Source organism: Salvia splendens, chromosome 1, assembly GCF_004379255.2.
Source record: "Salvia splendens isolate huo1 chromosome 1, SspV2, whole genome shotgun sequence".
Classification (NCBI taxonomy): Eukaryota; Viridiplantae; Streptophyta; class Magnoliopsida; order Lamiales; family Lamiaceae; genus Salvia; species Salvia splendens.
In genome coordinates this window covers 23,455,479-23,478,176 of record NC_056032.1, presented here as the reverse complement: position 1 = coordinate 23,478,176, position 22,698 = coordinate 23,455,479, and the positions used below count along the sequence as shown (strand labels likewise).

Sequence of the window (22,698 nt, the reverse complement as noted above, 5' to 3'; positions counted from 1 at the left end):
TGGTCGAAAACACTTGACCACAAAAAAATAAGAAGGAATAAGGGTGGCAAAGCCACAAGAAGCTACTAACCAGTTGGAAGTCAAAGTCAGAAATGCCGGCCGAAGGGAGCAACAACCAAGAGCCCCAAGTGCACACAGTTCCCCCGCATCGAAATAAAGTAGTAGTTTTTGAACCTTAGAGCCTTAGGGACAACCACCCCAGACACTACAAACCAATAGCCCCGTTACAAGCCTTAAAGACCTTCAGCAGCCGCACGTGAAATCTAAGTCCGAAGCATCTGTGGTTCAGCATTATGAGAGAATACAGTCCTAACATCCCTGGTGAGGAATGAGTGACTGAGCTAATCTAGTGTTTGGCCGAGAGTTTGGTGATCTTGACGCGCGGATATACTGACTAGGAAGGAAAAGGGGGGCGGTGGGGAGGGATGGTTGAAAATATAGGCCGATTAATGTGTTTAAGTGTTACTTATGTCCGTTTGTATGTGTTTGTGTTGTTTTTGTGTTTTTCTTTGCGTCATGATTTAGATTCTAGTTTAAGATAGGGTCGGTCAGGGGAGTAACCAAGCTAGAATTCGACTTATTTCTTTTTATTTGTTCTTCACGCTTGAGGACAAGCATGTGGTAAGTGTGAGCAGTTTGATAAGTCGTATTCTAGGCCTTGGTTACTGGTTAGTATAACGTGCATAATTGGAATATATCTGCAAAACAGTTGCTAAAGTGTGCAGGGAAAGGGTTCCAGTCAGAAGGAAAGGTATCGGATAACTCAGGTGAAAAGTGCATCAGAATGTTGCTATACTGACCAGTATGCATGCCAAAAAGGCTCGAGATGGAGAAGAATGATTGTTGGGAAGATCAGCCAAAAGTAAGGGCAAAAGGGTCATTTCGCAAAGAGAGTCTACCCTAAAAATCAAGGGCAGGCCTCCCTATAAAAGGAAGCCACTTGGAGAGAGAGAAGAGAGGGGATCATAGGGAATCATCATTAGGAATATACACTCTTAGTTAGAGTAGTTCTCTCTCGGCAGTAAGTTCCTTCAGTTTTGTCCTTCATATTCTCGTTCATCGCCACAGCCATGGTCACCTGAAGTTCACCAGTTCGCCTGAGTTCCGCATTATTTCTTTCCAGCCAGCGTGTTTCGTAGTGTTAGCAGTTTCATCGCCCGGAGTGGCAAACAATCTTTATTTGCTTTCTTAGTTAATCTTTATGTGTTTCCTTACGTTGGACCTGTTGCACTTTCAATTTCCATTTGCTTTTGAAGTATTTCGTTTAGATCCAAACACCTTTTATGCAATGAAGTTGTCTTTGTGCATTGTTTTCTGTTTGACTCAGTTTCTTTCTACCTAGATAGTGTAGATCTAGTTGTAACTATAATTTCCAAGTGTTGCGAGCACGTTTTCATTTCCGCATTGATAAATCTAAGTTCATGAATTTAGATAGCTGCTAGATTTTAGATCTGAAATGGTTATGTTTGAAAGCCCAGTCTACGTGATTTCTGCCACCTTGCATGTTACCCAGTAAGTGTAATTTCAGTTTCGTTAGTTTCATCTTTTGATTTGGAGTTTAGATTGTAGATCTGTTTTGTGAAGTTTGAAATTCTTGTTCATGGAATTCTCGTTCATGGAATCTGAGTTGTTTGATTTGTGTTCATACTCGTTGGAGAAGACAATGTCCACATCCAAATTTGGGACCACTTTTACTTTTTAGTTACTTTTTGCTTTTGTCTTTTACTTTTCTCTACTTTTTCTGCTGGTACCCTACAGATCTGTTAGCCTGGTCACCTAACTACCACTTATTCTCTGATATTCCGTTTAGCCTTTTATAGTAACCCGTACCCTCCAGATATTTTCTGAACATAATGTTCCCTCAATCTCACGTACACAGCTGCTTATCAATCATCTTTCACCCCTCCTAGTCAGTAAAGTACCACCTTAATTTCCAGTCTAGTTAGAATCTCAACCCCAAGCGTGGTAGCTACCCAACCTTTCTAGAATATCACCACAATTACCAAAGCGCATTCATCTCTGTGGGATTCGACCCTTACCTCCACTATACTAATCAGTAGAAGTGGGTTGAGGTAGGTTGTCGTGCCAACGACTCAGCTAGGTTGGGATATTATCCTGATCAGTTGGATGCACACCTGCATATAACACAATACCAAAAACCTGCTCTTTCGGACTCACATTCAAGATTCAAAATTCAGAATTCAAAAATCTAAATTCAAAATCAAAATTCAATTTCTTCGTCGGAAACGACAACTGGGATTGACAGTAATGACTTCGTCTCGTCGATGGGCCGCCGCTGTCACCTGAATTCCTGTAGAACCGCGACCTCTCCATATCCGACGAGTCCGGCGGGTTTTGGACCAAGTTGCGGAAGAAAATTAGGTTCTTGGTGGTGTGGGGGAGAAGAAATGAAACAGAGAGAATAAAAAATTTGATTTTGATTCATGTTTTTATTTAAGGGTTTTCTATTTTTCAAATATTTTCGAAATTTTAAAAAAAATAAAAAATTAGCTACATTAATAAAAAAAATGGCTAATCTGGTCAACAAAACACTAATTAACTGTTGACCGTCGAAAATTGACGGAACTGTAAAAAAAGTACCGGATCGACACGAATTTCATTTGTTATGAACTTGTTTTTCTAAAAGTGAATGTTTTTGACCAAATTCGTATATAGGCCATATGCTTAGGACCAAAATTGACCTTTACTCAAGAAAATATTTCTTGTGTTTGAATACACTAGTGTGAAAAAATAAAGTAAATAAAATTCCACCCATAGCCTCGAGTTATTCCCTTATTTCCAACTATGTCCTATGTAAATTGTAACCTTGTCATCTCCCATTTTTTTCATTATGTAATCCCTAAAAATTCAAATTTTAAAACAATATTCATTTCAAAAAATAGAATTTAGTATAATAACAAAAAATTAAAAGTTTTTGAAACTAAGCTAGTCTTAAAAGTTTTAGGGAGATTATATCATTTGTGATGATATGATTTGAATTATTAATGGTGAAATTAAATAACTAAAGATTGTATTTGACTTTTTAGATTAATAAGAAATATTCTCTCCGTCCCAGAGAAATAGTCCATTTGAGATCGGCCCGAGTTTTAATGTATAATTAGTAAATGAAGAGAGAATGAGAAAAAGTAATTGAAATTGTATAGTAGATTGTGGGGCCCGTAAATAATAAAGGGAAAAGAAGGAGAACAAGGTTTCCATAATTGGATATTGACTATTTCTATGAGACGGACGAAAAATGATATATGACATGTTTTTATGGGACGAAGTGAGTAGGAAATTAAATCTTAACCTATTTAATTTTGTTGGTAATGATAGGGTATGGATCGAAAATTATCCTAATATTGAATTCTTTAGAGCTGTAAGGAGAATAATGGTGGAATGGTGAAATTAATCTACAGAGTTAATTAGTTCACTTAAATCAAAATAGAAGTTAATGTGAAAATTTGAACCCATTTCTCTCAACGCTTGCTCATCCATCAATTTTTCTAACTCCTAAACCTTCTCCCATTTTTACAACCACACTCCGCCGCTGGGGAGCTTCGAGGCAACACAAATGGAAGAGGAAAAGGAAGAGGAAAAGGAAGAGGAAGAGAGAAGTTGGATAAATCGGGTTTATAGGCTACTTTGCCTTTAAAATAACGTAAATGTACCCATTTTGTTATCTATTCCATAAATGGGAAAAATGCCACTCTCGTTGGCGTGTTTTAAGTGAAAACGCCACCCGTATTGGCGTTTTACAACGTATGTGTCGTCGTATTGCATGTACGTTGAAAGACGCCGACGTGGTCGGCGTTTGAACGAAAAACGCCAATCCCACTGGCGTGTTTCAAAAAACGCCAATTCGGGTGGCGTTTTTCATGCCTTCCGCCGTGAAAAAAAAGGCCAAAAATTATCCCAAGTTATACACGCCAATGGGATTGGCGTGTTTCAACAAGGCAAACTTTCGTTCAGGCATTTCATCAAACACTTGGAGGGCAAACTTTCGTTCAGGCATTTCATCAAACAGTTGGTTCAAAATAATAGCTCAGATGCAGCGCAACATGGTGATTCTTCCGTAGCAGAACCGCCTTCTAGACTTGCTCCAGTTACGAAGATTGAATATATGGTTGGTTTACATGAAGGTTTGGTGGAAATAAAGTCACGACTCTGTGGAGAATCATCCAATTTACAAGTTATTTCAATCGTTGGAATGGGGGGCATTGGTAAAACTACTCTTGCAAAGTGTGCTTACGATGATCCACTTATGGTGCAGCATTTTGACATCCGTGCTTGGGTCACAGTATCACAGGACTACAATGCAGAGGCAATCTTTTCAAGCCTCCTAGCTTCCATGGAAGAATTCAACACAGAAAGATCTGAGCGGAGTAGTGAAAACGCCAAACAATCCCTATGCATACCTAGTGGTGCTCGGTTTTAACCGGACCAGCGGTTATGAACCAGAACCGGACAGTTTAGAAACCATGAGCATCATCACTATGCATACCTGCTCTACACTATATCTAGTACAGAGATGACTTTCAAAAAGCAAAAACTGCCACCAAACACAGAGAAAGATGATCACTACCTAATTTACACATACCTGCTCTCCAAGTGTTTGATGAAATGCCTGAACGAAAGTTTGCCTTGAAAGGTTGAAACACGCCAATCCCATTGGCGTGTATAACTTGGGATAATTTTTGGCCTTTTTTTCACGGCGGAAGGCATGAAAAACGCCACCCGAATTGGCGTTTTTTGAAACATGCCAGTAGGATTGGCATTTTTCGTTCAAACGCCAACCACGTCGGCGTCTTTCAACGTACATGCAATACGACGACACATACGTTGTAAAACGCCAATACGGGTGGCGTTTTCACTTAAAACACGCCAACGAGAGTGGCGTTTATCCCATTTATGGAATAGATAACAAAATTGGTACATTTACGTTATTTTAAAGGCAAAGTAGCCTATAAACCCGATTTCCTCGAGAGAAGTTTGTATTTTTTGTAAATTGTCGTGAAAAAGTTTTCTGATGCAAAAAACAAGATATTTAAGTAAATTCATTGGTGTCTGACCTACGCAGATACATATCTTTGAAATTTGGAGAGACATGCTAACTACCAATTGCAGCGTTAAAGCAGCGGCCTAAGAGTGTACATAATAGGGAGCAGCTGCTGCGGAAAGGCGCCGAGTATTCGGCATGGAAACGGCGGTGTGGGGAGGGACGCGGCAGAGGAAACTTTTTTTTTTTCTTCGAATTTTATATATATATATATACTACATTTTACAAATTTTCACTTCACACACATTTTATACTCTAATTTTCACTCTATATTTTTGTTGGGTCAATATGCAAGGTGGAGATGGTGATACCCCACCGAGTAAGTGGTGGTGATATTTTTTTTAGTGTTTTTATAAAATTTTCATTTTCTCCAATATATAATACAACTAAGATTTGGTTTTAATTTTTTTAAATTAAATTATGCATTTTTTTCTAATTATTATAGTCCGATAATTTTTATTCTAATTGAATTAAAATATACCAATAATTGATAAAATAATGTGATTTATGGTTGTGGACAAGTTTTTTTGTGGTTTTGTACAAATTCTAGTGGCTTGGAAAAAAAATGTGGCTTGGCCTTGAAGTGGCCAAACTATTGTGGTGGCCAAAACTCGGGCCATGTTGAAAAGGTAAACTGCAAACCAAACACCTGAAATAATCATATAAGGAGGAGTATTTGGTCGTAACCCACAAACCAAACACATCCTTAGTATAGTGTTATCTAGGGATGTATATTTTGAAGTGGTTGTCCGCGATGAAAGTTGCCGAGATTTACCAATAATCCTTCGGGTGGAGGTTCTTTGGTTCAATTCAAGGGTTTTCCATATCTTGTTTTCCATATCTTGTTTTCACTTATTGGTTGGGTTGAAACCCATATGTTTTATATTAATTTTTGTTATTGCTTACAAGAACAAGTGTCGGGCTATCTACGCCATACAAAGATCCGTATCAGTCTCTCTCGGCTTCTTATGGCTTGGTGTAACGCCCCACTTTTTGAACCCTAACTTTCGAACCCTAAAGTACATGTATTTAATGCTTTTGATATTGCGAGGTCCGCAAATTAATTATCGAGTAAAATTGTTGAATACCTTTCGTGACCTAATTTTGAGTTGGAATTTTTACTGGGTCAACAGTGTTGAATATGTGACGTGGCTGCTCGAATAATTGAATACGGGGTTAAATTAAAGGTTTTTTGATAATCAATTAATTGTTATGAGAGCTAGAAATTATGAAATAAATTACATCGCGAATTTGAATAATTTCCTTTCCGTGAGGAATATTTATTGGACTCAATTCCATGCTGGATCCGATCAATTAAATAAATAGTATGAAAGTCCAGTCCGTGATAAATAAATTATGTACTGCACAAATTAAAATAAAATACAATGGGCTATGAATTAAACTAAATTAATTAAAATAAAATATCTATGATTCCAATTTTAATTAAAGATTCTGCGCAGATTTTCTTCCTCCATGAAAAGATATTCCTCTTCCGTAATCTGCAAATAGAATACCAAAAATAAATCTAATTCTAACTAAATCACGTTAAAAAAAAAGAGATGTAGAATTCGAAAATCTACTCCCTAATCCCACGTTGAAACCGCTCCCATCTATCCCACAAATCTCTCAAACTTCTCAACCAAATCTTCCTCCTCTAAATTCCTACTCCTCTATAATATTGCTGCCTTATTTTCGTTCCTCTCATCCTTGCAGCAAACAGAGGAATTCTTCAAAACTTCTACTCAAGGTAAACTAAGTCCTACCGATTTGTATCTAAACTTTCTCCTGCCCCAGAATCTAACATCAAGTTGTTGCTATTGGCAGTAATCAAAATTCTCCAGCTTCAAGAACCAATCTTTTCAGATCCTTGTTGTTGTGATTTCTCAATTCACGGAGGTAATTTCATACACAGATTTGAAACAAGAATTTTCGCATTGTGCATTCATATCGTATACGCCGCATCAATCTCCCAAACAAAGGACTAATCAATAACAATCGTTCAATCAAAACCAATCGAACCTTTCTGAGAATCAAAATCAAACTAAGAACGAAAAGAAACATACCTTGAATAAGAACCGACCTCTTCAGTTGAAATCGGGGTTAACCGGGGCTGCGTGGTATCTGTTCGGGGTTGGTTCGGTGATGAACGGTGGATGAATTGAATGACAGCGCTGTGGCGGCAGCGACACATCTTCACGGTGGCGGCACCCTTCGCGCCAGAAGCAGCACCTCCCGGCAGCGACGGCAGCGTCGGGTGCAGCGGCTGGAGACGACTCACGGCGACGGCGCAGCGGCTGGAGACGACTCACGGCGACGGCGCAGCGGCGCGGACGGCAGCAGCAGCTCCTCCCGGCGACAGCAGCCTCTCCCCGATGAGCAGTAGCAGCAGCGGCGTCCGGCGTCGTGAGGCGAATGGAAGAAGCCGACGGGATATTTGGGAGAAATTCCAGCCGGCGAGAGGGAAGAGAAGATAAGAGAAGAGGAGAGAGAGAGAGAGAGAGAGAGTCAGACGTGGGTGGGGGGGAGTACACTTGATTTTGGGCTTTTGATATTAATTGGGATTGGGCCTCATTAATTAGAATTGGATGTTTGGGCTCCATTTAATTGTTTGGGCCTCTTTAATTTAAATGTTAGGATTTGGTTAGTTGGGCTCCAATTTAATTTGTTGGGGCTTCTTAATTTAATTGGAGACATAAAGTGGGGGAAATAATTAAGTTTTGGGGCTTTTAAATAAATCTTTGGGCCGATAATTAATAGTGACGAATTATTTAATTAATTTCGAAATATTTCAACGAATGAATAATTATATCCTAAGTCCGAAATAAATATAGTTCGAGGGGAAAATGCTTGCGATAATTTAATTACTTTTTTTTAATTTTGGGAATTTTATTTCGATATCGTTGAGAAAAATACGAGGAGCTAACGGAGGAATTCGGGGTGTAAGCGGCCGCCGAATAATCGAAAACCGAGATAAATAACTTCGCTTAGGATACATGCATTTTTACTTATTTAATTTGAAAAGTGTGTTGATTTATGTGCTATTTTAATTCTACAGGTGATATCTCGCAAGGGAATCGTGAACGCAAAGGAAAGAAAATAGTTTCGGATTAAGCAATCGAGGTGGGCTTCCTTTTTAAATAAGGACAAAAGTCCTAAATGTTTATTTATGAGAATGAAAATGTGTTTATCATGCCGTGTTTTGCTTTAACGTGCCTATCTGATGTGGCTCTGGCCAGTATTGTTTAAATCGAATTCGGGTCCTCGTAGGGCCGCAAACCCTACTTGGATTAGTGTACACCTATGGTAGACTGTGTGCTAGCGTACGGGCTGGTCGGTCTAGTGGCTTGGTTTGTGGCCACATTCCAAGTCATGTATGAGCAGATATGGCTAACGTCTATGGGAAAATGACTGATCAGTCGATGTTTAAAAAGGAAATGATTTTGAGTGCCTCGGGCATTTCTAAAGCTAAACCCCGATGGGTACTTGTAAATGGCATGATAAATTACTGTTTATTGAAAATGTTTTCGGCATGAGCCACTGAGTATTTTTTTTATAATACTCAGCCATGCATGTGTTTTCCCTATGTGCAGGTTGAGCGGCGACGAGGATGTGGTGGTGTTGAGCAAGTGAATTTAAGATATTAATCGTTGTCTTTGAACCTTGAGTGTCGTTGTGTCTTCACACATGACGTCACTCTTTCTCTTGGTAGTTTCCGCTGTGACGTTTCGTTTAATTATGTTTTATTTGGGCCGACAACTTTAATTGTTAGGATAATGGATGCTTTAAATTTCTTGTTGGGTAATATCAAACTCATGGTTATTTATTGGGATATTTATTGTTGGTCCAACTTGTGTTGAAACCCTAATTCTTTTCGTCTATTTATTAAATTCTTTTAATCATGATCGCCCGTATTTATTAACCCTAAAGGGCGGTCGTGACAGTTTGGTATCAGAGCCTCAGTTTCTTTCCGCTCTGGACCCAAGAGTCTTTTTGAGTCAAAAATCTATTCTTGTATTAATTGACTAAGGTATAAACATTGAAGGCTCAACACCACGACTCGTCACGCCCAACCGCGAAGAAAGAGGTAAAAGTATTTTGGTGACTATGGGATTGGATTATTGAATACTGAAAGTTTCAATGGAAATTTTTGATTTTGGTGATGGAAGTCAGTACGTTAGTTTAGAAAAAAAAAATTATGCATATATAAAAAAAAATGTAGGATGATATATATAAGGATGTTATTATTTGATTGTCAAGCATGATTTTGCTAAGTACCATGAATACCGTCAAGCATGAGAAATTGTATATATTTAAATGAGGAAAATATGTGATTAAATGGTGAACTTTCACGAGTGTTGGAAGAATTTAACTCGTATCTTACCTAAGTGTGGTTGAATTCTATGTGGTTTTGAGAGTCATTAAACGCCGAGTACGAAATATTGATTTTGATAGATACTAAGATAGAGATACGAAATACAATGCCTATGACGATTAACTTCTTGCGTGTAACCATACGTACCTATAGAATACGTAATATATAATTTCGCGACGAAAATAAATGTGGAAGTATGAAATACGAGGCAAGTAGCCTGTGGGAAATAAAAGTCGACATACTGTGACATGATGAAATGTGAAATCAAACAGAATGAGTGAACCATCCACCTTGAGCACCCAAGTTTATTTTTGGCATGATGCAATCATCATACCCTTATCTTGAATACACATCTATATGTACCCATTCCATACTCTCAACATCATTCAGAGCCATATATCTTCTTTGTTCTTTCCTATCTTGAGCTGATGTTGAGATTTTCCTTCTATGTAGATGGCTGGATCATATTTTGCCCAGATGCGTAATAGATACACCAAAAATAGAAATTTCCCCGTGGAGAGATATAGGGATTATGAATGGGATGGAAGGACTGACCTCATGAGTTACGTCACTGAATTTTGGAATCTTTGGATGGACGCCTATGCGTTCGGGGGAGCCACCCACCATGCTGGAATCACAAAGCTTATTCACACACTACCGCTCCTCTGGAGTCAGTGGGTAGCTCAAGCGGCAGAATCGTTTACGTGGTATAGCCTGCCCGAATACACACTGCGTGGGGACTTGCCCGGTCTTCTGGAAGTACTACTTCCGGCCTTAATAAGGGCAGCTGACGGACCACCACATTCTCCACCACCACAGATTTATCCGCTGGAGCAAGCACATGCAAGGAAGTTCCGATCTGATAGTGAGCCACATGTTTCACGTGTGCCCCGAAGAACAAGGCTCGGAATGCGCACTTCGGCCCCTTTAAGAATAGAGAGGGAGGTCGAGAAAATAATCACGACAGTTCTTTCCCCAGTTCGCATTGGAGTAGAAGGCGAGGAGAAAGAGGAGGAACCCCTCGAGGAAGAAGAGGAACCCCTCGAGGAGGAAGAGAACTCGCATATGAAGACTGATGGTGAGGCCGAGGAGGAGGAGGAGTGGGAGGAAGGAGAAATTCGGGATTGATAGTCATGGTTTAGTTTGTTTCATTTTAGTTTCCCTTTTGTTTTAATACCATTTTTTTGCTAAGACTATTTATTGTTTTATCTCCACATTCTATTTTCCTACTTCGTTTGTTGTGATTGATGCTAAGACCTCTTGGAGGCAACATTTTGACGGCTATGGAAATTATATTTTTGCTACCTTGTTGGGCCATTGTCTTTTGACATCCTATTGTGCAATTGATCTTGCTTTTCGATTTTGAAATCGTCCTTTATTATTCTATTGTGCAAACACCTATTACTAACCATGGAACAATCATCTTTCTCTATCCCATTATGCGACTACCTTGTGCCAACTTATTATGCAAATGTCTTTTGTTAATCCAGGGTACAATGGTCTTACTCTATCCATGTTTGTCTTGTTGTACAATTGTCCCTTGATCCCCACTTGTGACATATTACATGACCTTTTCAACTTTACAACATGACTATTGATCGATTTGAATAAGTGCGATAATAACCCGTTTGATTGGTAATAAAGCAGAATGCCGCCAAGACGTCGTGTAAGGAATGCGAACCGGGCGCCTACACCTCAGGCGACGGAAGTCGAGAGTGTGGCACAACCAACCCCACAACCTCCACCACCACCACCTCCACCTCAAGTGGACCAAGAAATTGTGAAGTTGTTTTTGAAACAGAAACCACCTGTCTTCGATGGAATGGGAGAGCCGGAAAAGGCTGAGAGTTGGATACGCGCATTGGAGCGCATTTTTACAATTCTGATGTGCAACGATGCCGAGCGAATGGCTTGTGTGACCTATCAGTTGACTGGGTCAGCTGACTTCTGGTGGGATACCAAGATGAAGACCACGCCACGAGATCAAGTGAATGGAATGACCTGGGAGAATTTCAAGGAGGCGATATATAACAAGTACGTGCCAAAGAGCTATCGAAAGGCGAAGGCGGCTTAGTTTTACAACTTAACTCAAGGGCGCATGTCAGTGACTGAATATGATCGCGCACTCTGTGATATGACCCAGTATGCACCCGAACAAGTTGACACGGATGAGAAACTGGCAGAAAAATTCCGTGAGGGTTTAAGGCATGAGATAAAGATGGCTTTGGCTAGTCGTGGAAGACTTACATATGCGGAGGCGTTGGCCCTCGCGCTAGATGTTGAGGCAGTTATGCCTAAGGAGAGGGTGACGGAGAACACTACACTGGCTTTAACTCCATCACATCATTCCCGGGAGAAGAGGAAGTGGGTTGGGAACAGGACCCACTATGACAACAAGAAGTACCAACCTACTCAAAACCGACCACAGTATGGAGGCAGACAGAATTTCTCTAGCCAGAGGGGTGACTTCCGACCCAGACCACCCCAATGCAATGTGTGCTCCAAGTACCATTTCGGAGAGTGTAGGATGCAGAACACCACCAAGTGCTTCAACTGTGGTGGAAATGGTCACTTCTCTAGAGAGTGTCCGAGCAAGAACGCGGGGATGGGTTCAAGGCCGAACAACCAAGGATTTCGTCCGCAAACAAGGGCACCACCAGCACCACCAAGGACAAATCATGATCAACCTCCGCGACAACAACAACCTCACCGTCCGAGACTACCCTCCCAGGCTAGAGCATATGCGCTGAGTTATAGACAACCCAAGACTGAACAAGGGAATCACGAGAGTGGAAATTTGGCAGGTATGGGCGAACTCCTCGATACACCTATTATTGTGTTGTTTGATACGGGTGCATCGCATTCTTTCATATCAGAACTATGTGTGGACACATTAAGTTTGCCTGCTTATAAATCTGAACATAAGATGATGGTGACCTCACCAGTGGGAGGGGTAATAGAGATTTCACGGACATGCTCGAATGTAGAAATTTCCATGGGAGAACTTAGGCTAGTCGCGCACAACTTACGAGTTATGGCCATGAAGGATGTCGACGTAATCTTAGGAATGGATTGGTTGGCTGCGAATTTTGCGACGATACGATGTAAGGAGAGGCAAATAACATTACAAGCCCCTGGAAAGGAACCAATCATGTACCATGGGATCACGATGAACAGAAAAACATCTATCATCTTCGCACTTCAAGCCGTTACGATGTTGAGGAAAGGGCGTCCAGCCTATCTGGTCTATCTACAAGGAGATGAGAAGGAAGAAAGGAAAGTGGAGGATGTCGCGGTGGTACGAGAATTTCCAGACGTCTTTCCTGAAGCTTTGCCTGGCCCACCGCCAGATCGACAATTGGAGTTCACGATCGACCTAGAGCCAGGGTCGGCACCAGTGTCTAAGGCTCGATATCGAATGCCACCTAAAGAGTTAGAGGAACTCAAGATACAACTTCAAGAGCTAATGGATTTAGGTTTCATTAGACCCAGTGTGTCACCGTGGGGCGCGTCTGTGCTTTGTGTGAAGAAGAAAGATGGATCGATGAGAATGTGCATCGATTATAGAGAATTGAACAAGATGACTCTCAAGAACAAATATCCACTGCCGAGAATAGATGACTTATTCGATCAACTTCGGGGAGCTGGTGTGTTCTCAAAGATGGACTTAAGGTCCGGATACCATCAATTGAGGGTTCGAAGAGAGGACATACCGAAGACTGCTTTTCGCACAAGATATGGTCACTATGAGTTCGTGGTAATGCCATTTGGATTGACGAATGCACCTGCCGCATTCATGGATTTGATGAACCGAGTATTCCACCCATACTTGGATAAATTCGTTTTGGTATTCATAGATGATGTACTCGTTTACTCGAGGAATGAGAAGGAACACGAAGAGCACCTGCGAATTACCTTAGAGACATTGAGGAGTGAGAAATTGTACGCTAAATTCTGCAAGTGCGAATTTTGGCTTAAGGAAGTAAATTTCCTTGGTCACATCGTGACGGCAGATGGAATTCGAGTGGATCCTGCTAAGGTTGAGGCGGTACAACGGTGGAAAGCACCTACAACACCAAACGAGATTCGGAGTTTCCTAGGCTTGGCAGGATACTACGAAGGTTTATTGAGGGGTTCTCCAAGATAGCGAGACCCATGACTCAACAACTTAAGAAGGGGGTGAAAGTCAATTGGACCCCCGAGTGTGAGGCAAGTTTTCAACTATTGAAGGAGAAGCTAACTAGTGCACCGATTCTAGCTGTGCCAGAGCCTGGAGTTAACTACGTAGTGTACACGGATGCTTCAAAGGTGGGACTTGGATGTGTATTGATGCAAAACAACAAGGTGATTGCTTATGCATCCCGACAATTGAAGCCACACGAGTTGAACTATCCAACCCACGACTTGGAGTTAGCAGCGGTAGTTCACGCCTTAAAGATTTGGAGACATCATCTCTACGGAGTTCGATGTGAGATCTTTACAGACCACAAAAGCCTGAAGTATTTCTTCGAGCAGAAAGATTTGAATATGCAGCAAAGAAGATGGCTCGAGTTGGTGAAAGACTACGATTGTGGCATCAATTATCACCCCGGCAAAGCAAATGTAGTGGCGGATGCTTTGAGCCGGAATGATCATTCCCAGCTGGCTACTTTTATCACCAAGGAAGAAAACCTGATTCGCGAGTTAAGCATGATGTTTTTGGAAGTGGTAAGAGCACCTGAAACAGTGGAAGCACGAATTGCCACTTTAGCCGTTGAATCGGATCTGAGGTCGAGAATTATTGCAGCACAACGGATGGATGCAAAGTTGGAGGAGATTCGTGTAGAAGTGCGAACCGGGTGAATCTGGGAATTTTAGTGAAGAAGGCGACAATGCCCTTACTTTTGAAGGAAGATTATGCATGCCGAATAGCGAGGAGCTCAAAAATGAGGTTATGAGTGAAGCGCATGAAGCTCCTTACACCGCCCACCCAGGAAGTACGAAAATGTATCAAGATTTGAAGAAATCCTTTTGGTGGAATGGTATGAAGAGGGACATAGCATCATTTGTCGAAAGATGCCTAGTCTGCCAGCAAGTGAAGATTCTACATCAACGACCGTATGGGAAGTTGCAACCACTAGAGACTCCTGAATGGAAATGGGAGCACATCGCCATGGATTTTGTGACGAGATTGCCAAGGACTCTGAGAGGGAACACCGCCATTTGGGTAATTATAGACCGACTCACTAAGAGCGCGCATTTCATTCCGATTCTTGTAAGCTATGGGTCCAACAAACTGGCTCAAATCTACATAAGGGAGATAGTTCGATTGCATGGAGTCCCAGTGACTATCACGTTCGACCGTGACCCAAAATTCACCTCAAGATTTTGGATTAGTCTACAGAAAGAGCTTGGAACCAAATTGAATTTCAGTACAGCATTTCACCCGCAAACCGATGGACAATCCGAAAGAACGATCCAAACTCTCGAGGATATGTTGAGAGCCGTGGTACTCGACCGAGGAGGAAGTTGGGAGGCAGCACTACCACTGATCGAGTTCGCCTAAAACAACAGTTTTCAGGCAATGATAAACATGGCACCGTACGAGGCATTATATGGAAGAAAGTGTAGATCGCCGCTCTACTGGGATGAAGTTGGCGAGAGAAGAATACTCGGACCTGATGCAGTCGAAGAGATGGTGGGAATCGTTCGACAAACTCGTGAAATGATAAAAGAAGCTCAAGACAGACAGAAATCATACGCGGATGTCCGACGAACCGATTTACAATTCCAAGCTGGCGATAAAGTTTTCTTGAAGGTATCTCCGTCAAAAGGGATAACACGATTTGGCGTCAAGGGCAAATTGAAGCCGCGATTTATTGGACCTTACGAAATTCTTGAAGGAGTGGGCCCCGTTGCATACCGATTTGCGCTACCACCAAACCTTCGAAATGTGCACAACGTTTTCCATGTGTGGCAGTTACGGAAATACATGTTCGACCCAAAGCACGTGATCCGTTTTGAGGAAGTCGCGTTGAATCCAGACTTGAGCTATGAAGAGAGACCCCAATCCATTTTAGACCGAAAGATCCAGAATGTGAGGAATAAACCTGTTGCTTGTGTGAAAGTGCTATGGGAAAATCATGGGCATGAAGAAGCCACGTGGGAGAATGAGGATAAAATGATGGAATTGTACCCAGAACTCTTTACTTGAGGGTAGCAAATTTCGGGACGAAATTTCTGTTAAGGGTGGTAGGATGTAACGCCCCACTTTTTGAACCCTAACTTTTGAACCCTAAAGTACATGTATTTAATGCTTTTGATATTGCGAGGTCCGTGAATTAATTATCGAGTAAAATTGTTGAATACCTTTCGTGACCTAATTTTGAGTTGGAATTTTTACTGGGTCAACAGTGTTGAATATATGACGTGGCTGCTCGAATAATTGAATACGAGGTTAAATTAATGGTTTTTTGATAATCGATTAATTGTTATGAGAGCTAGAAATTATGAAATAAATTACATCGCGAATTTGAATAATTTCCTTTCCGTGAGGAATATTTATTGGACTCAATTCCATGTTGGATCCGATAAATTAAATAAATAGTATGAAAGTCCAGTCCGTGATAAATAAATTGTGTACTGCACAAATTAAAATAAAATACAATGGGCTATGAATTAAACTAAATTAATTAAAATAAAATATCTATGATTCCAATTTTAATTAAAGATTCTGCGCAGATTTTCTTCCTCCGTGAAAAGATATTCCTCTTCCGTAATCTGCAAATAGAATACCAAAAATAAATCTAATTCTAACTAAATCATGTTAAAAAAAAAGAGATGTAGAATTCAAAAATCTACTCCCTAATCCCACGTTGAAACCGCTCCCATCTATCCCATAAATCTCTCCAACTTCTCAACCAAATCTTCCTCCTCTAAATTCCTACTCCTCTATAATATTGCTGCCTTATTTTCGTTCCTCTCATCCCTGCAGCAAACAGAGGAATTCTTCAAAATTTCTACTCAAGGTAAACTAAGTCCTATCAATTTGTATCTAAACTTTGTCCTGCCCCAGAATCTAACATCAAGTTGTTGCTATTGGCAGTAATCAAAATTCTCCAGCTTCAAGAACCAATCTTTCTTTTCAGATACTTGCTGTTGTGATTTCCCAATTCACGGAGGTAATTTCATACACAGATTTGAAACAAGAATTTTCGCATTCTGCATTCATATCGTATACGCCGCATCAATCTCCCAAACAAAGGACTAATCAATAACAATCGTTCAATCAAAACCAATCGAACCTTTCTAAGAATCAAAATCAAACTAAGAACGAAAAGAAACATACCTTGAATAAGAACCGACCTCTTCAGTTGAAATCGGGGTTAATCGGGGCTGCATGGTATCTGTTCGGGGTTGGTTCGGTGATGAACGGTGGATGAATTGAACGACAGCGCTGTGGCGGCAGCGACACATCTTCACGGTGGCGGCACCCTTCGCGCCAGAGGCAGCACCTCCCGGCAGCGACGGCAGCGTCGGGTGCAGCGGCTGGAGACGACTCACGGCGACTGCGCAGCGGCGCGGACGGCAGCAGCAGCTCCTCCCGGCGACAGCAGCCTCTCCCCGACGAGCAGTAGCAGCAGCGGCGTCCGGCGTCGTGAGGCGAATGGAAGAAGCCGACGGGAGATTTGGGAGAAATTCCAGCCGGCGAGAGGGAAGAGAAGAGAAGAAAAAAGAGAGAGAGAGAGAGAGAGAGAGTCAGACGTGGGTGGGGGGTACACTTGATTTTGGGCTTTTGATATTAATTGGGATTGAGCCTAATTAATTAGAATTGGATGTTTGGGCTCCATTTAATTGTTTGGGCCTCTTTAATTTAAATGGTAGGATTTGGTTAGTTGGGCTCCAATTTAATTTGTTGGGCCTTCTTAATTTAATTGGAGACATAAAGTGGGGGAAATAATTAAGTTTTGGGGCTTTTAAATAAATCTTTGGGCCGATAATTAATAGTGACGAATTATTTAATTAATTCCAGAATATTTCAACGAATGAATAATTATATCTTAAGTCCGAAATAAATATAGTTCGAGGGGAAAATGCTTGCGATAATTTAATTACTTTTTTTTAATTTTGGGAATTTTATTTCAATATCGTTGAGAAAAATACGAGGAGCTAACGGAGGAATTCGGGGTGTAAGCAGCCGCCGAATAATCGAAAACCGAGATAAATAACTTCGCTTAGGATGCATGCATTTTTACTTATTTAATTTGAAAAGTGTGTTGATTTATGTGCTATTTTAATTCTAAAGGTGATATCTCGCAAGGGAATCGTGAACGCAAAGGAAAGAAAATAGTTTCGGATTAAGCAATCGAGGTGGGCTTCCTTTTTAAATAAGGACAAAAGTCTTAAATGTTTATTTATGAGAATGAAAATGTGTTTATCATGCCATGTTTTGCTTTAACGTGCCTATCTGATGTGGCTCTGGCCAGTATTGTTTAAATCGAATTCGGGTCCTCGTAGGGCCGCAAACCCTACTTGGATTAGTGTACGCCTATGGTAGACTGTGTGCTAGCGTATGGGCTGGCCGGTCTAGTGGCTTGGTTTGTGGTCACATTCCAAGTCATGTATGAGCAGATATGTCTAATGTCTATGGGGAAAATGACTAATTAGTCGAAGTTTAAAAAGGAAATGATTTTGAGTGCCTCGGGCATTTCTAAAGCTAAACCCCGATGGGTACTTGTGAATGGCATGATAAATTACTGTTTATTGAAAATGTTTTCGGCATGAGCCACTGAGTATTTTTTTTATAATACTCAGCCCTGCATGTGTTTTCCCTGTGTGCAGGTTGAGCGGCGACGAGGATGTGGTGGTGTTGAGCAAGTGAATTTAAGATATTAATCGTTGTCTTTGAACCTTGAGTGTCGTTGTGTCTTCACACATGACGTCACTCTTTCTCTTGGTCGTTTCCGCTGTGACGTTTAGTTTAATTATGTTTTATTTGGGCCGACAACTTTAATTGTTAGGATAATGGATGCTTTGAATTTCTTGTTGGGTAATATCAAACTCATGGTTATTTATTGGGATATTTATTGTTGGTCAAACTTGTGTTGAAACCCTAATTCTTTTCGTCTATTTATTAAATTCTTTTAATCACGATCGCCCGTATTTATTAACCCTAAAGGGCGGTTGTGACACTTGGTCTAGTGGTGTGTTAATTGTGGGACACTTGTTAGCAGTGTAGGGTTTATGGACTGTTTATATCGACCCCTCGACCGAGTTGTTTGTGAATGACTTTCCATTCAGTTTTAGTGGAACTCTCTGGATCATTTCTCGTTAAAAACATTTTGGTTAAGTATGTTGTTATGACTCTCATGTCTTGCTACACTACACGGTCGAGTACAATGTTCTAGCTCAATATTTTTTTTTTTTTCAATCTTTCATTAATGTACTCCCTCCATGCCTCTATAGTAGGAGGAGCATTTCTTTTCAGCACGGGATTTAAGAAAAATTATAATAAGTGAAATAAATAAATGAATAATAAAGTAGGAAAGGTAAAATGTTGAGAGATAAAAAGAAAGGTGGTTGTTTTTGTGTAAAAAGAAAATGACTCAGTTATAATGGTACGACTCAACTATAGAGGGACGGATAGAATGTTTTAGACTTTGTAGCCATAAAATTTATCAAACACGTTGAGACAATCTATTGAAATAATGTTATGATTATTATTTTTTTTCAACTTTCCTTTTTTTGTATATTTAAGCATTTTTAGCTATAAAATTTATCAATTCAAATATTTTTAATTGAAAGCAATTAAAACTAGTTCTAAAAGCATGTAAATTTTGACGTGTCTAACCCCTAAAATTATGAAACCACAAGTTTATCGATGTTGCATAATTCAATTGTGAAGACATTTCCCTCCGAACTTACCATATGGTGTTTCTTAGTTATGTTGCGAAGCAGAAAAGTTTTAAAAAAAATCCAATGTAGTAAAGCTCACATTTTGAATCACCTAGTGATCCTATACTTTTCATGTGCTAGCCATCAACCGAATACATCTTGTTTACTTTTGTCACATTTTGTAACATGTCCTCACAACTTCTAATTGGCAATTGCCATTAATTAATTCCTATAAAGACACATGCAATCCAGGCATTAAAGTAATCAGAAAAAATGCTACGGCTAAGATTAATCCCCTACACACTCACCATATCTGCGATCATAGTCTTCATGTTTTTCATCGTTTCCAGCATCAAATACACCTCCAACCCCACCACCAAAATCCAAGCTTCTCCGCCACCCTTCACCCTCCTCATCGGCATCCTCACCCGCCCCGATAGCTACGACCGCCGCCACTTCCTCCGCCTCATCTACGCCACACGAACGCAGAGCACCGCCACATTCACAATCACAGTCAAGTTCGTCCTCTGCAACCTCACCAAGCCCGAACAGCGCGCCTTCGTCGCCCTCGAGATCATGCGCTTCGACGACATCATCATCCTCAACTGCCCCGAGAACATGAACGCCGGAAAAACCTACACCTACTTCTCCTCCCTCCCCAGGATCCTCCCGGCCAGGTACTGTTGAAAAGTAAAATGCGGAAAATAAAAAAAAAGCACTGAACAATTCTGAAGACCTACATTGTGATTGACTTGAATGAATTTCTTTTAATCGGCTTCAATTCTAACTATACATGGAAAATATATTCTAATTCTACTATTATCTTATTGATTTGATTTTCTATAATCATTAATTGATTTTCTCGATTACTCTTGCCATAACTTCATCTCTTGATTTTTTGTTCTCCAATTAATATATTTTTCCATTCCCACAGGTACGACTATGTGATGAAGACCGACGACGACGTCTACCTGCGCCTGGAGCAGCTGGCCACGTCGCTAAGCCCTCTCCCGAGGCAGGACTTGTACTACGGCTTCGTGATCCCTTGCCAGAGCATGAATCCGTTTGTTCACTACATGTCCGGGATGGGGTTTGTGCTGTCGTGGGACCTTGTTGAGTGGATAGGCGCCTCGTTGATCCCGTTGAACCATACGGTTGGGCCGGAGGATAAGCTGGTGGGAGAGTGGCTGAATCGGGGGAATAAGGCCAAGAATAGGGTTTCGAACAAGCCGGCAATGTATGACTATCCACGTACTAATGGTAGATGCTCGCATGACCTTGTTCTGGACACCATCGCGGTTCATCGGCTTAAGAGATGGGAGCAGTGGCTGGATGTACTTACTTTCTTCAATGTCACTAACCAGGTTAAGCCATCTACGTTGTATACTTTGTGATTAGACTAAACCATTATTTTTGTTCATCGATGAACTCATTTGTTTGTTTTAAGAAAAAAAGGAGATGATCACTGTTTCATTTTCTATTATTGGATTTACAGTTATCATTTGCATCAAAATCTAATGCAAATTCATCACAGAGCTGGTGTTGTTCGTCTTGATCTGATACAAATTTATAGGAGGAATGGTTCATTAGACTTGCACGGTAGTTTTAGTTGTCTTTTTACACCGCCGTGAGATATTGTTATAACAACTAGATATACTGGCTCAATCTTGGAGGGGTTTGAACTTTTTAAATTTGATTGCGCTGGTATCGAACTGACTCGAATTTAAAAACTAGATATACTGTTGGGTCAATCATTTTCACTTGTAGCTTAGATATATAGCTGGATTAGTTAGATTTAGCTCACTGTCGATGATCCACTCTGATACCATGATAGAAACACATATGGTCTCATCCTTAAACCAATTGGCGATAAGAGTGATCCATTAAACTTATATAGTGGTTTCAGTATACTAATCCTAACCATTAAACTTATATAGTGGTTTCAGTATACTAATCCTAACCATTAAACTTATATAGTGGTTTCTAGATTGGTAGTTGGATGCCTAACTCGGTTGTGTTGCTTCGAGGTGGAGCTCTACACGACCAGGTAGAATTCTCTGGAGCATTCTCCTTTTAAATCCGTTTTCAAGTGTTAATCTAAACACATTTCAAACTCATCAAATTCTCAATTGTCATATACTCCCTCCGTCTCTGAAAATTTGTTACTTATTTTCTTTTTCGTCCTTCCCTAAAAACTTGTCACTTTGCACTTTTACCATTTTTGGTAGGGTACCTCATACTCCACTAACCTATTCCCACTCACATTTTATTATAAAACTAATATATAAAAGTAGGACTCATATACCACTTATTTTTTCAACTCACTTTCTATTACATTTCTTAAAACCCGTGGCAGGTCAAATGGTGACAAATTATAAGGGACGGAGGGAGTAATTGCTTCAAAAAAAAAAACAATTTTCATATAATTGGTTGGAAACTAAGGATGTGTAGGAAATGAGACCTTATGTCTCTATTTATCTTTGGGAAGAAATCAGACATCAAAAGGCCAGAAATCTTGTTAAATTTGTATTTTCGAGACATCGTCGACGGACCACCAAGTTGGTATGGAACCAACCCAGCGAACCACCGCCCTTGTTCTGGCGTCTCTGCCTCTCTCCAGCTGACCGTCGCAAAGGTCGAATGCAAAGTCGGCAGGCCACCGGTCTTGCTTGGGATATCATACATTACTTCGGCAGATTGATCGTCGGGTTGGTGTACAACGGACCACTGGCTTTGTTCAGCTCGCGACTCCAGCTTCCAATTCCGAACTTTATGTTCTTGACATTTTTCAAATTTTTTTCACTATCAAAACACAACAAAATGACCAAACAACCAATTAATAAGAATATGAACAAAAACATATAAAATTCATACATTAATCAATTAAATCAACTAAACTACAACCTCTAGATGAGTGTAAAATTTGTGTTCATCATGTGCGTACCAAAAAAATCAAACTTCCATGAAAAAAGACACATACTTAAGCATAGAGACTACGAAATACTTCCTCTGTTCCATTTCAAGTGATACATTTCTTTTGGGCACAGGTTTTTAAATAGTTGTGTTTAGTGCTTAAATGAATATGAAATAAAGTAGGTGTAAGAAAAAAAAAATAGAGAGAAAAAGTAAGAAAGAAAATAAAATAAGAGAAAAACAGAGTATTGCTTTTTTACCATAAAAAAATATGTCACGTATAATGAGATAGCTCAAAAAGGAATATGACTCACTTATAGTAAAACAGAGGAAAGTATTCAATTAAAAAGTTTCAATTTATTTATTTCTATTTGAGCGGTTCAATTTGATATCAGCTCAAAAAGGAATATGACTCACTTATAATAGAACAAAGGAAAGTATTCAATTAAAAAGTTTCAATTTATTTATTTCTATTTGAGCG

General features: G+C 40.2%; 2 protein-coding genes and 2 long non-coding RNA genes across 4 annotated transcripts; 3 read left to right on the top strand and 1 right to left on the bottom strand.

The window, feature by feature from the left end:
• Positions 1–6,447: 6,447 nt before the first annotated feature.
• LOC121804016 lies at positions 6,448–7,563 on the bottom strand. Its single transcript, XR_006051109.1, has 2 exons — positions 7,123–7,563; positions 6,448–6,558 (listed from the first exon to the last, which is right to left on the bottom strand). It is a non-coding gene; the product is annotated as an uncharacterized LOC121804016 (long non-coding RNA).
• LOC121804019 lies at positions 6,566–10,072 on the top strand. Its single transcript, XR_006051110.1, has 4 exons — positions 6,566–6,806; positions 6,884–6,955; positions 8,115–8,179; positions 9,885–10,072. It is a non-coding gene; the product is annotated as an uncharacterized LOC121804019 (long non-coding RNA).
• Positions 10,073–11,079: 1,007 nt separating this feature from the next.
• LOC121752198 lies at positions 11,080–11,505 on the top strand. The gene has a single exon (XM_042147177.1). It carries the CDS (start codon positions 11,080–11,082, stop codon positions 11,503–11,505), a length of 426 nt encoding a protein of 141 aa, XP_042003111.1.
• Positions 11,506–11,529: 24 nt separating this feature from the next.
• Positions 11,530–20,698, top strand: LOC121752120. The gene is made up of 3 exons (XM_042147058.1): positions 11,530–11,975; positions 19,655–19,981; positions 20,239–20,698. Exons 1-3 carry the CDS (start codon positions 11,530–11,532, stop codon positions 20,696–20,698), a joined length of 1,233 nt encoding a protein of 410 aa, XP_042002992.1.
• The last annotated feature ends 2,000 nt before the right edge of the window (positions 20,699–22,698 follow it).

Coding starts and splice junctions, on each gene's coding strand:
- LOC121752198 (XM_042147177.1), top strand. CDS start 11,080: ATGCCGCCAAGACGTCGTGTAAGGAATGCGAACCGGGCGCCTACACCT.
- LOC121752120 (XM_042147058.1), top strand. CDS start 11,530: ATGTCAGTGACTGAATATGATCGCGCACTCTGTGATATGACCCAGTAT. Junction 11,976..19,654: donor AGGATGCAGAACACCACCAA/GTGCTTCAACTG, acceptor CATCGTTTCCAG/CATCAAATACACCTCCAACC. Junction 19,982..20,238: donor CCCAGGATCCTCCCGGCCAG/GTACTGTTGAAA, acceptor CCATTCCCACAG/GTACGACTATGTGATGAAGA.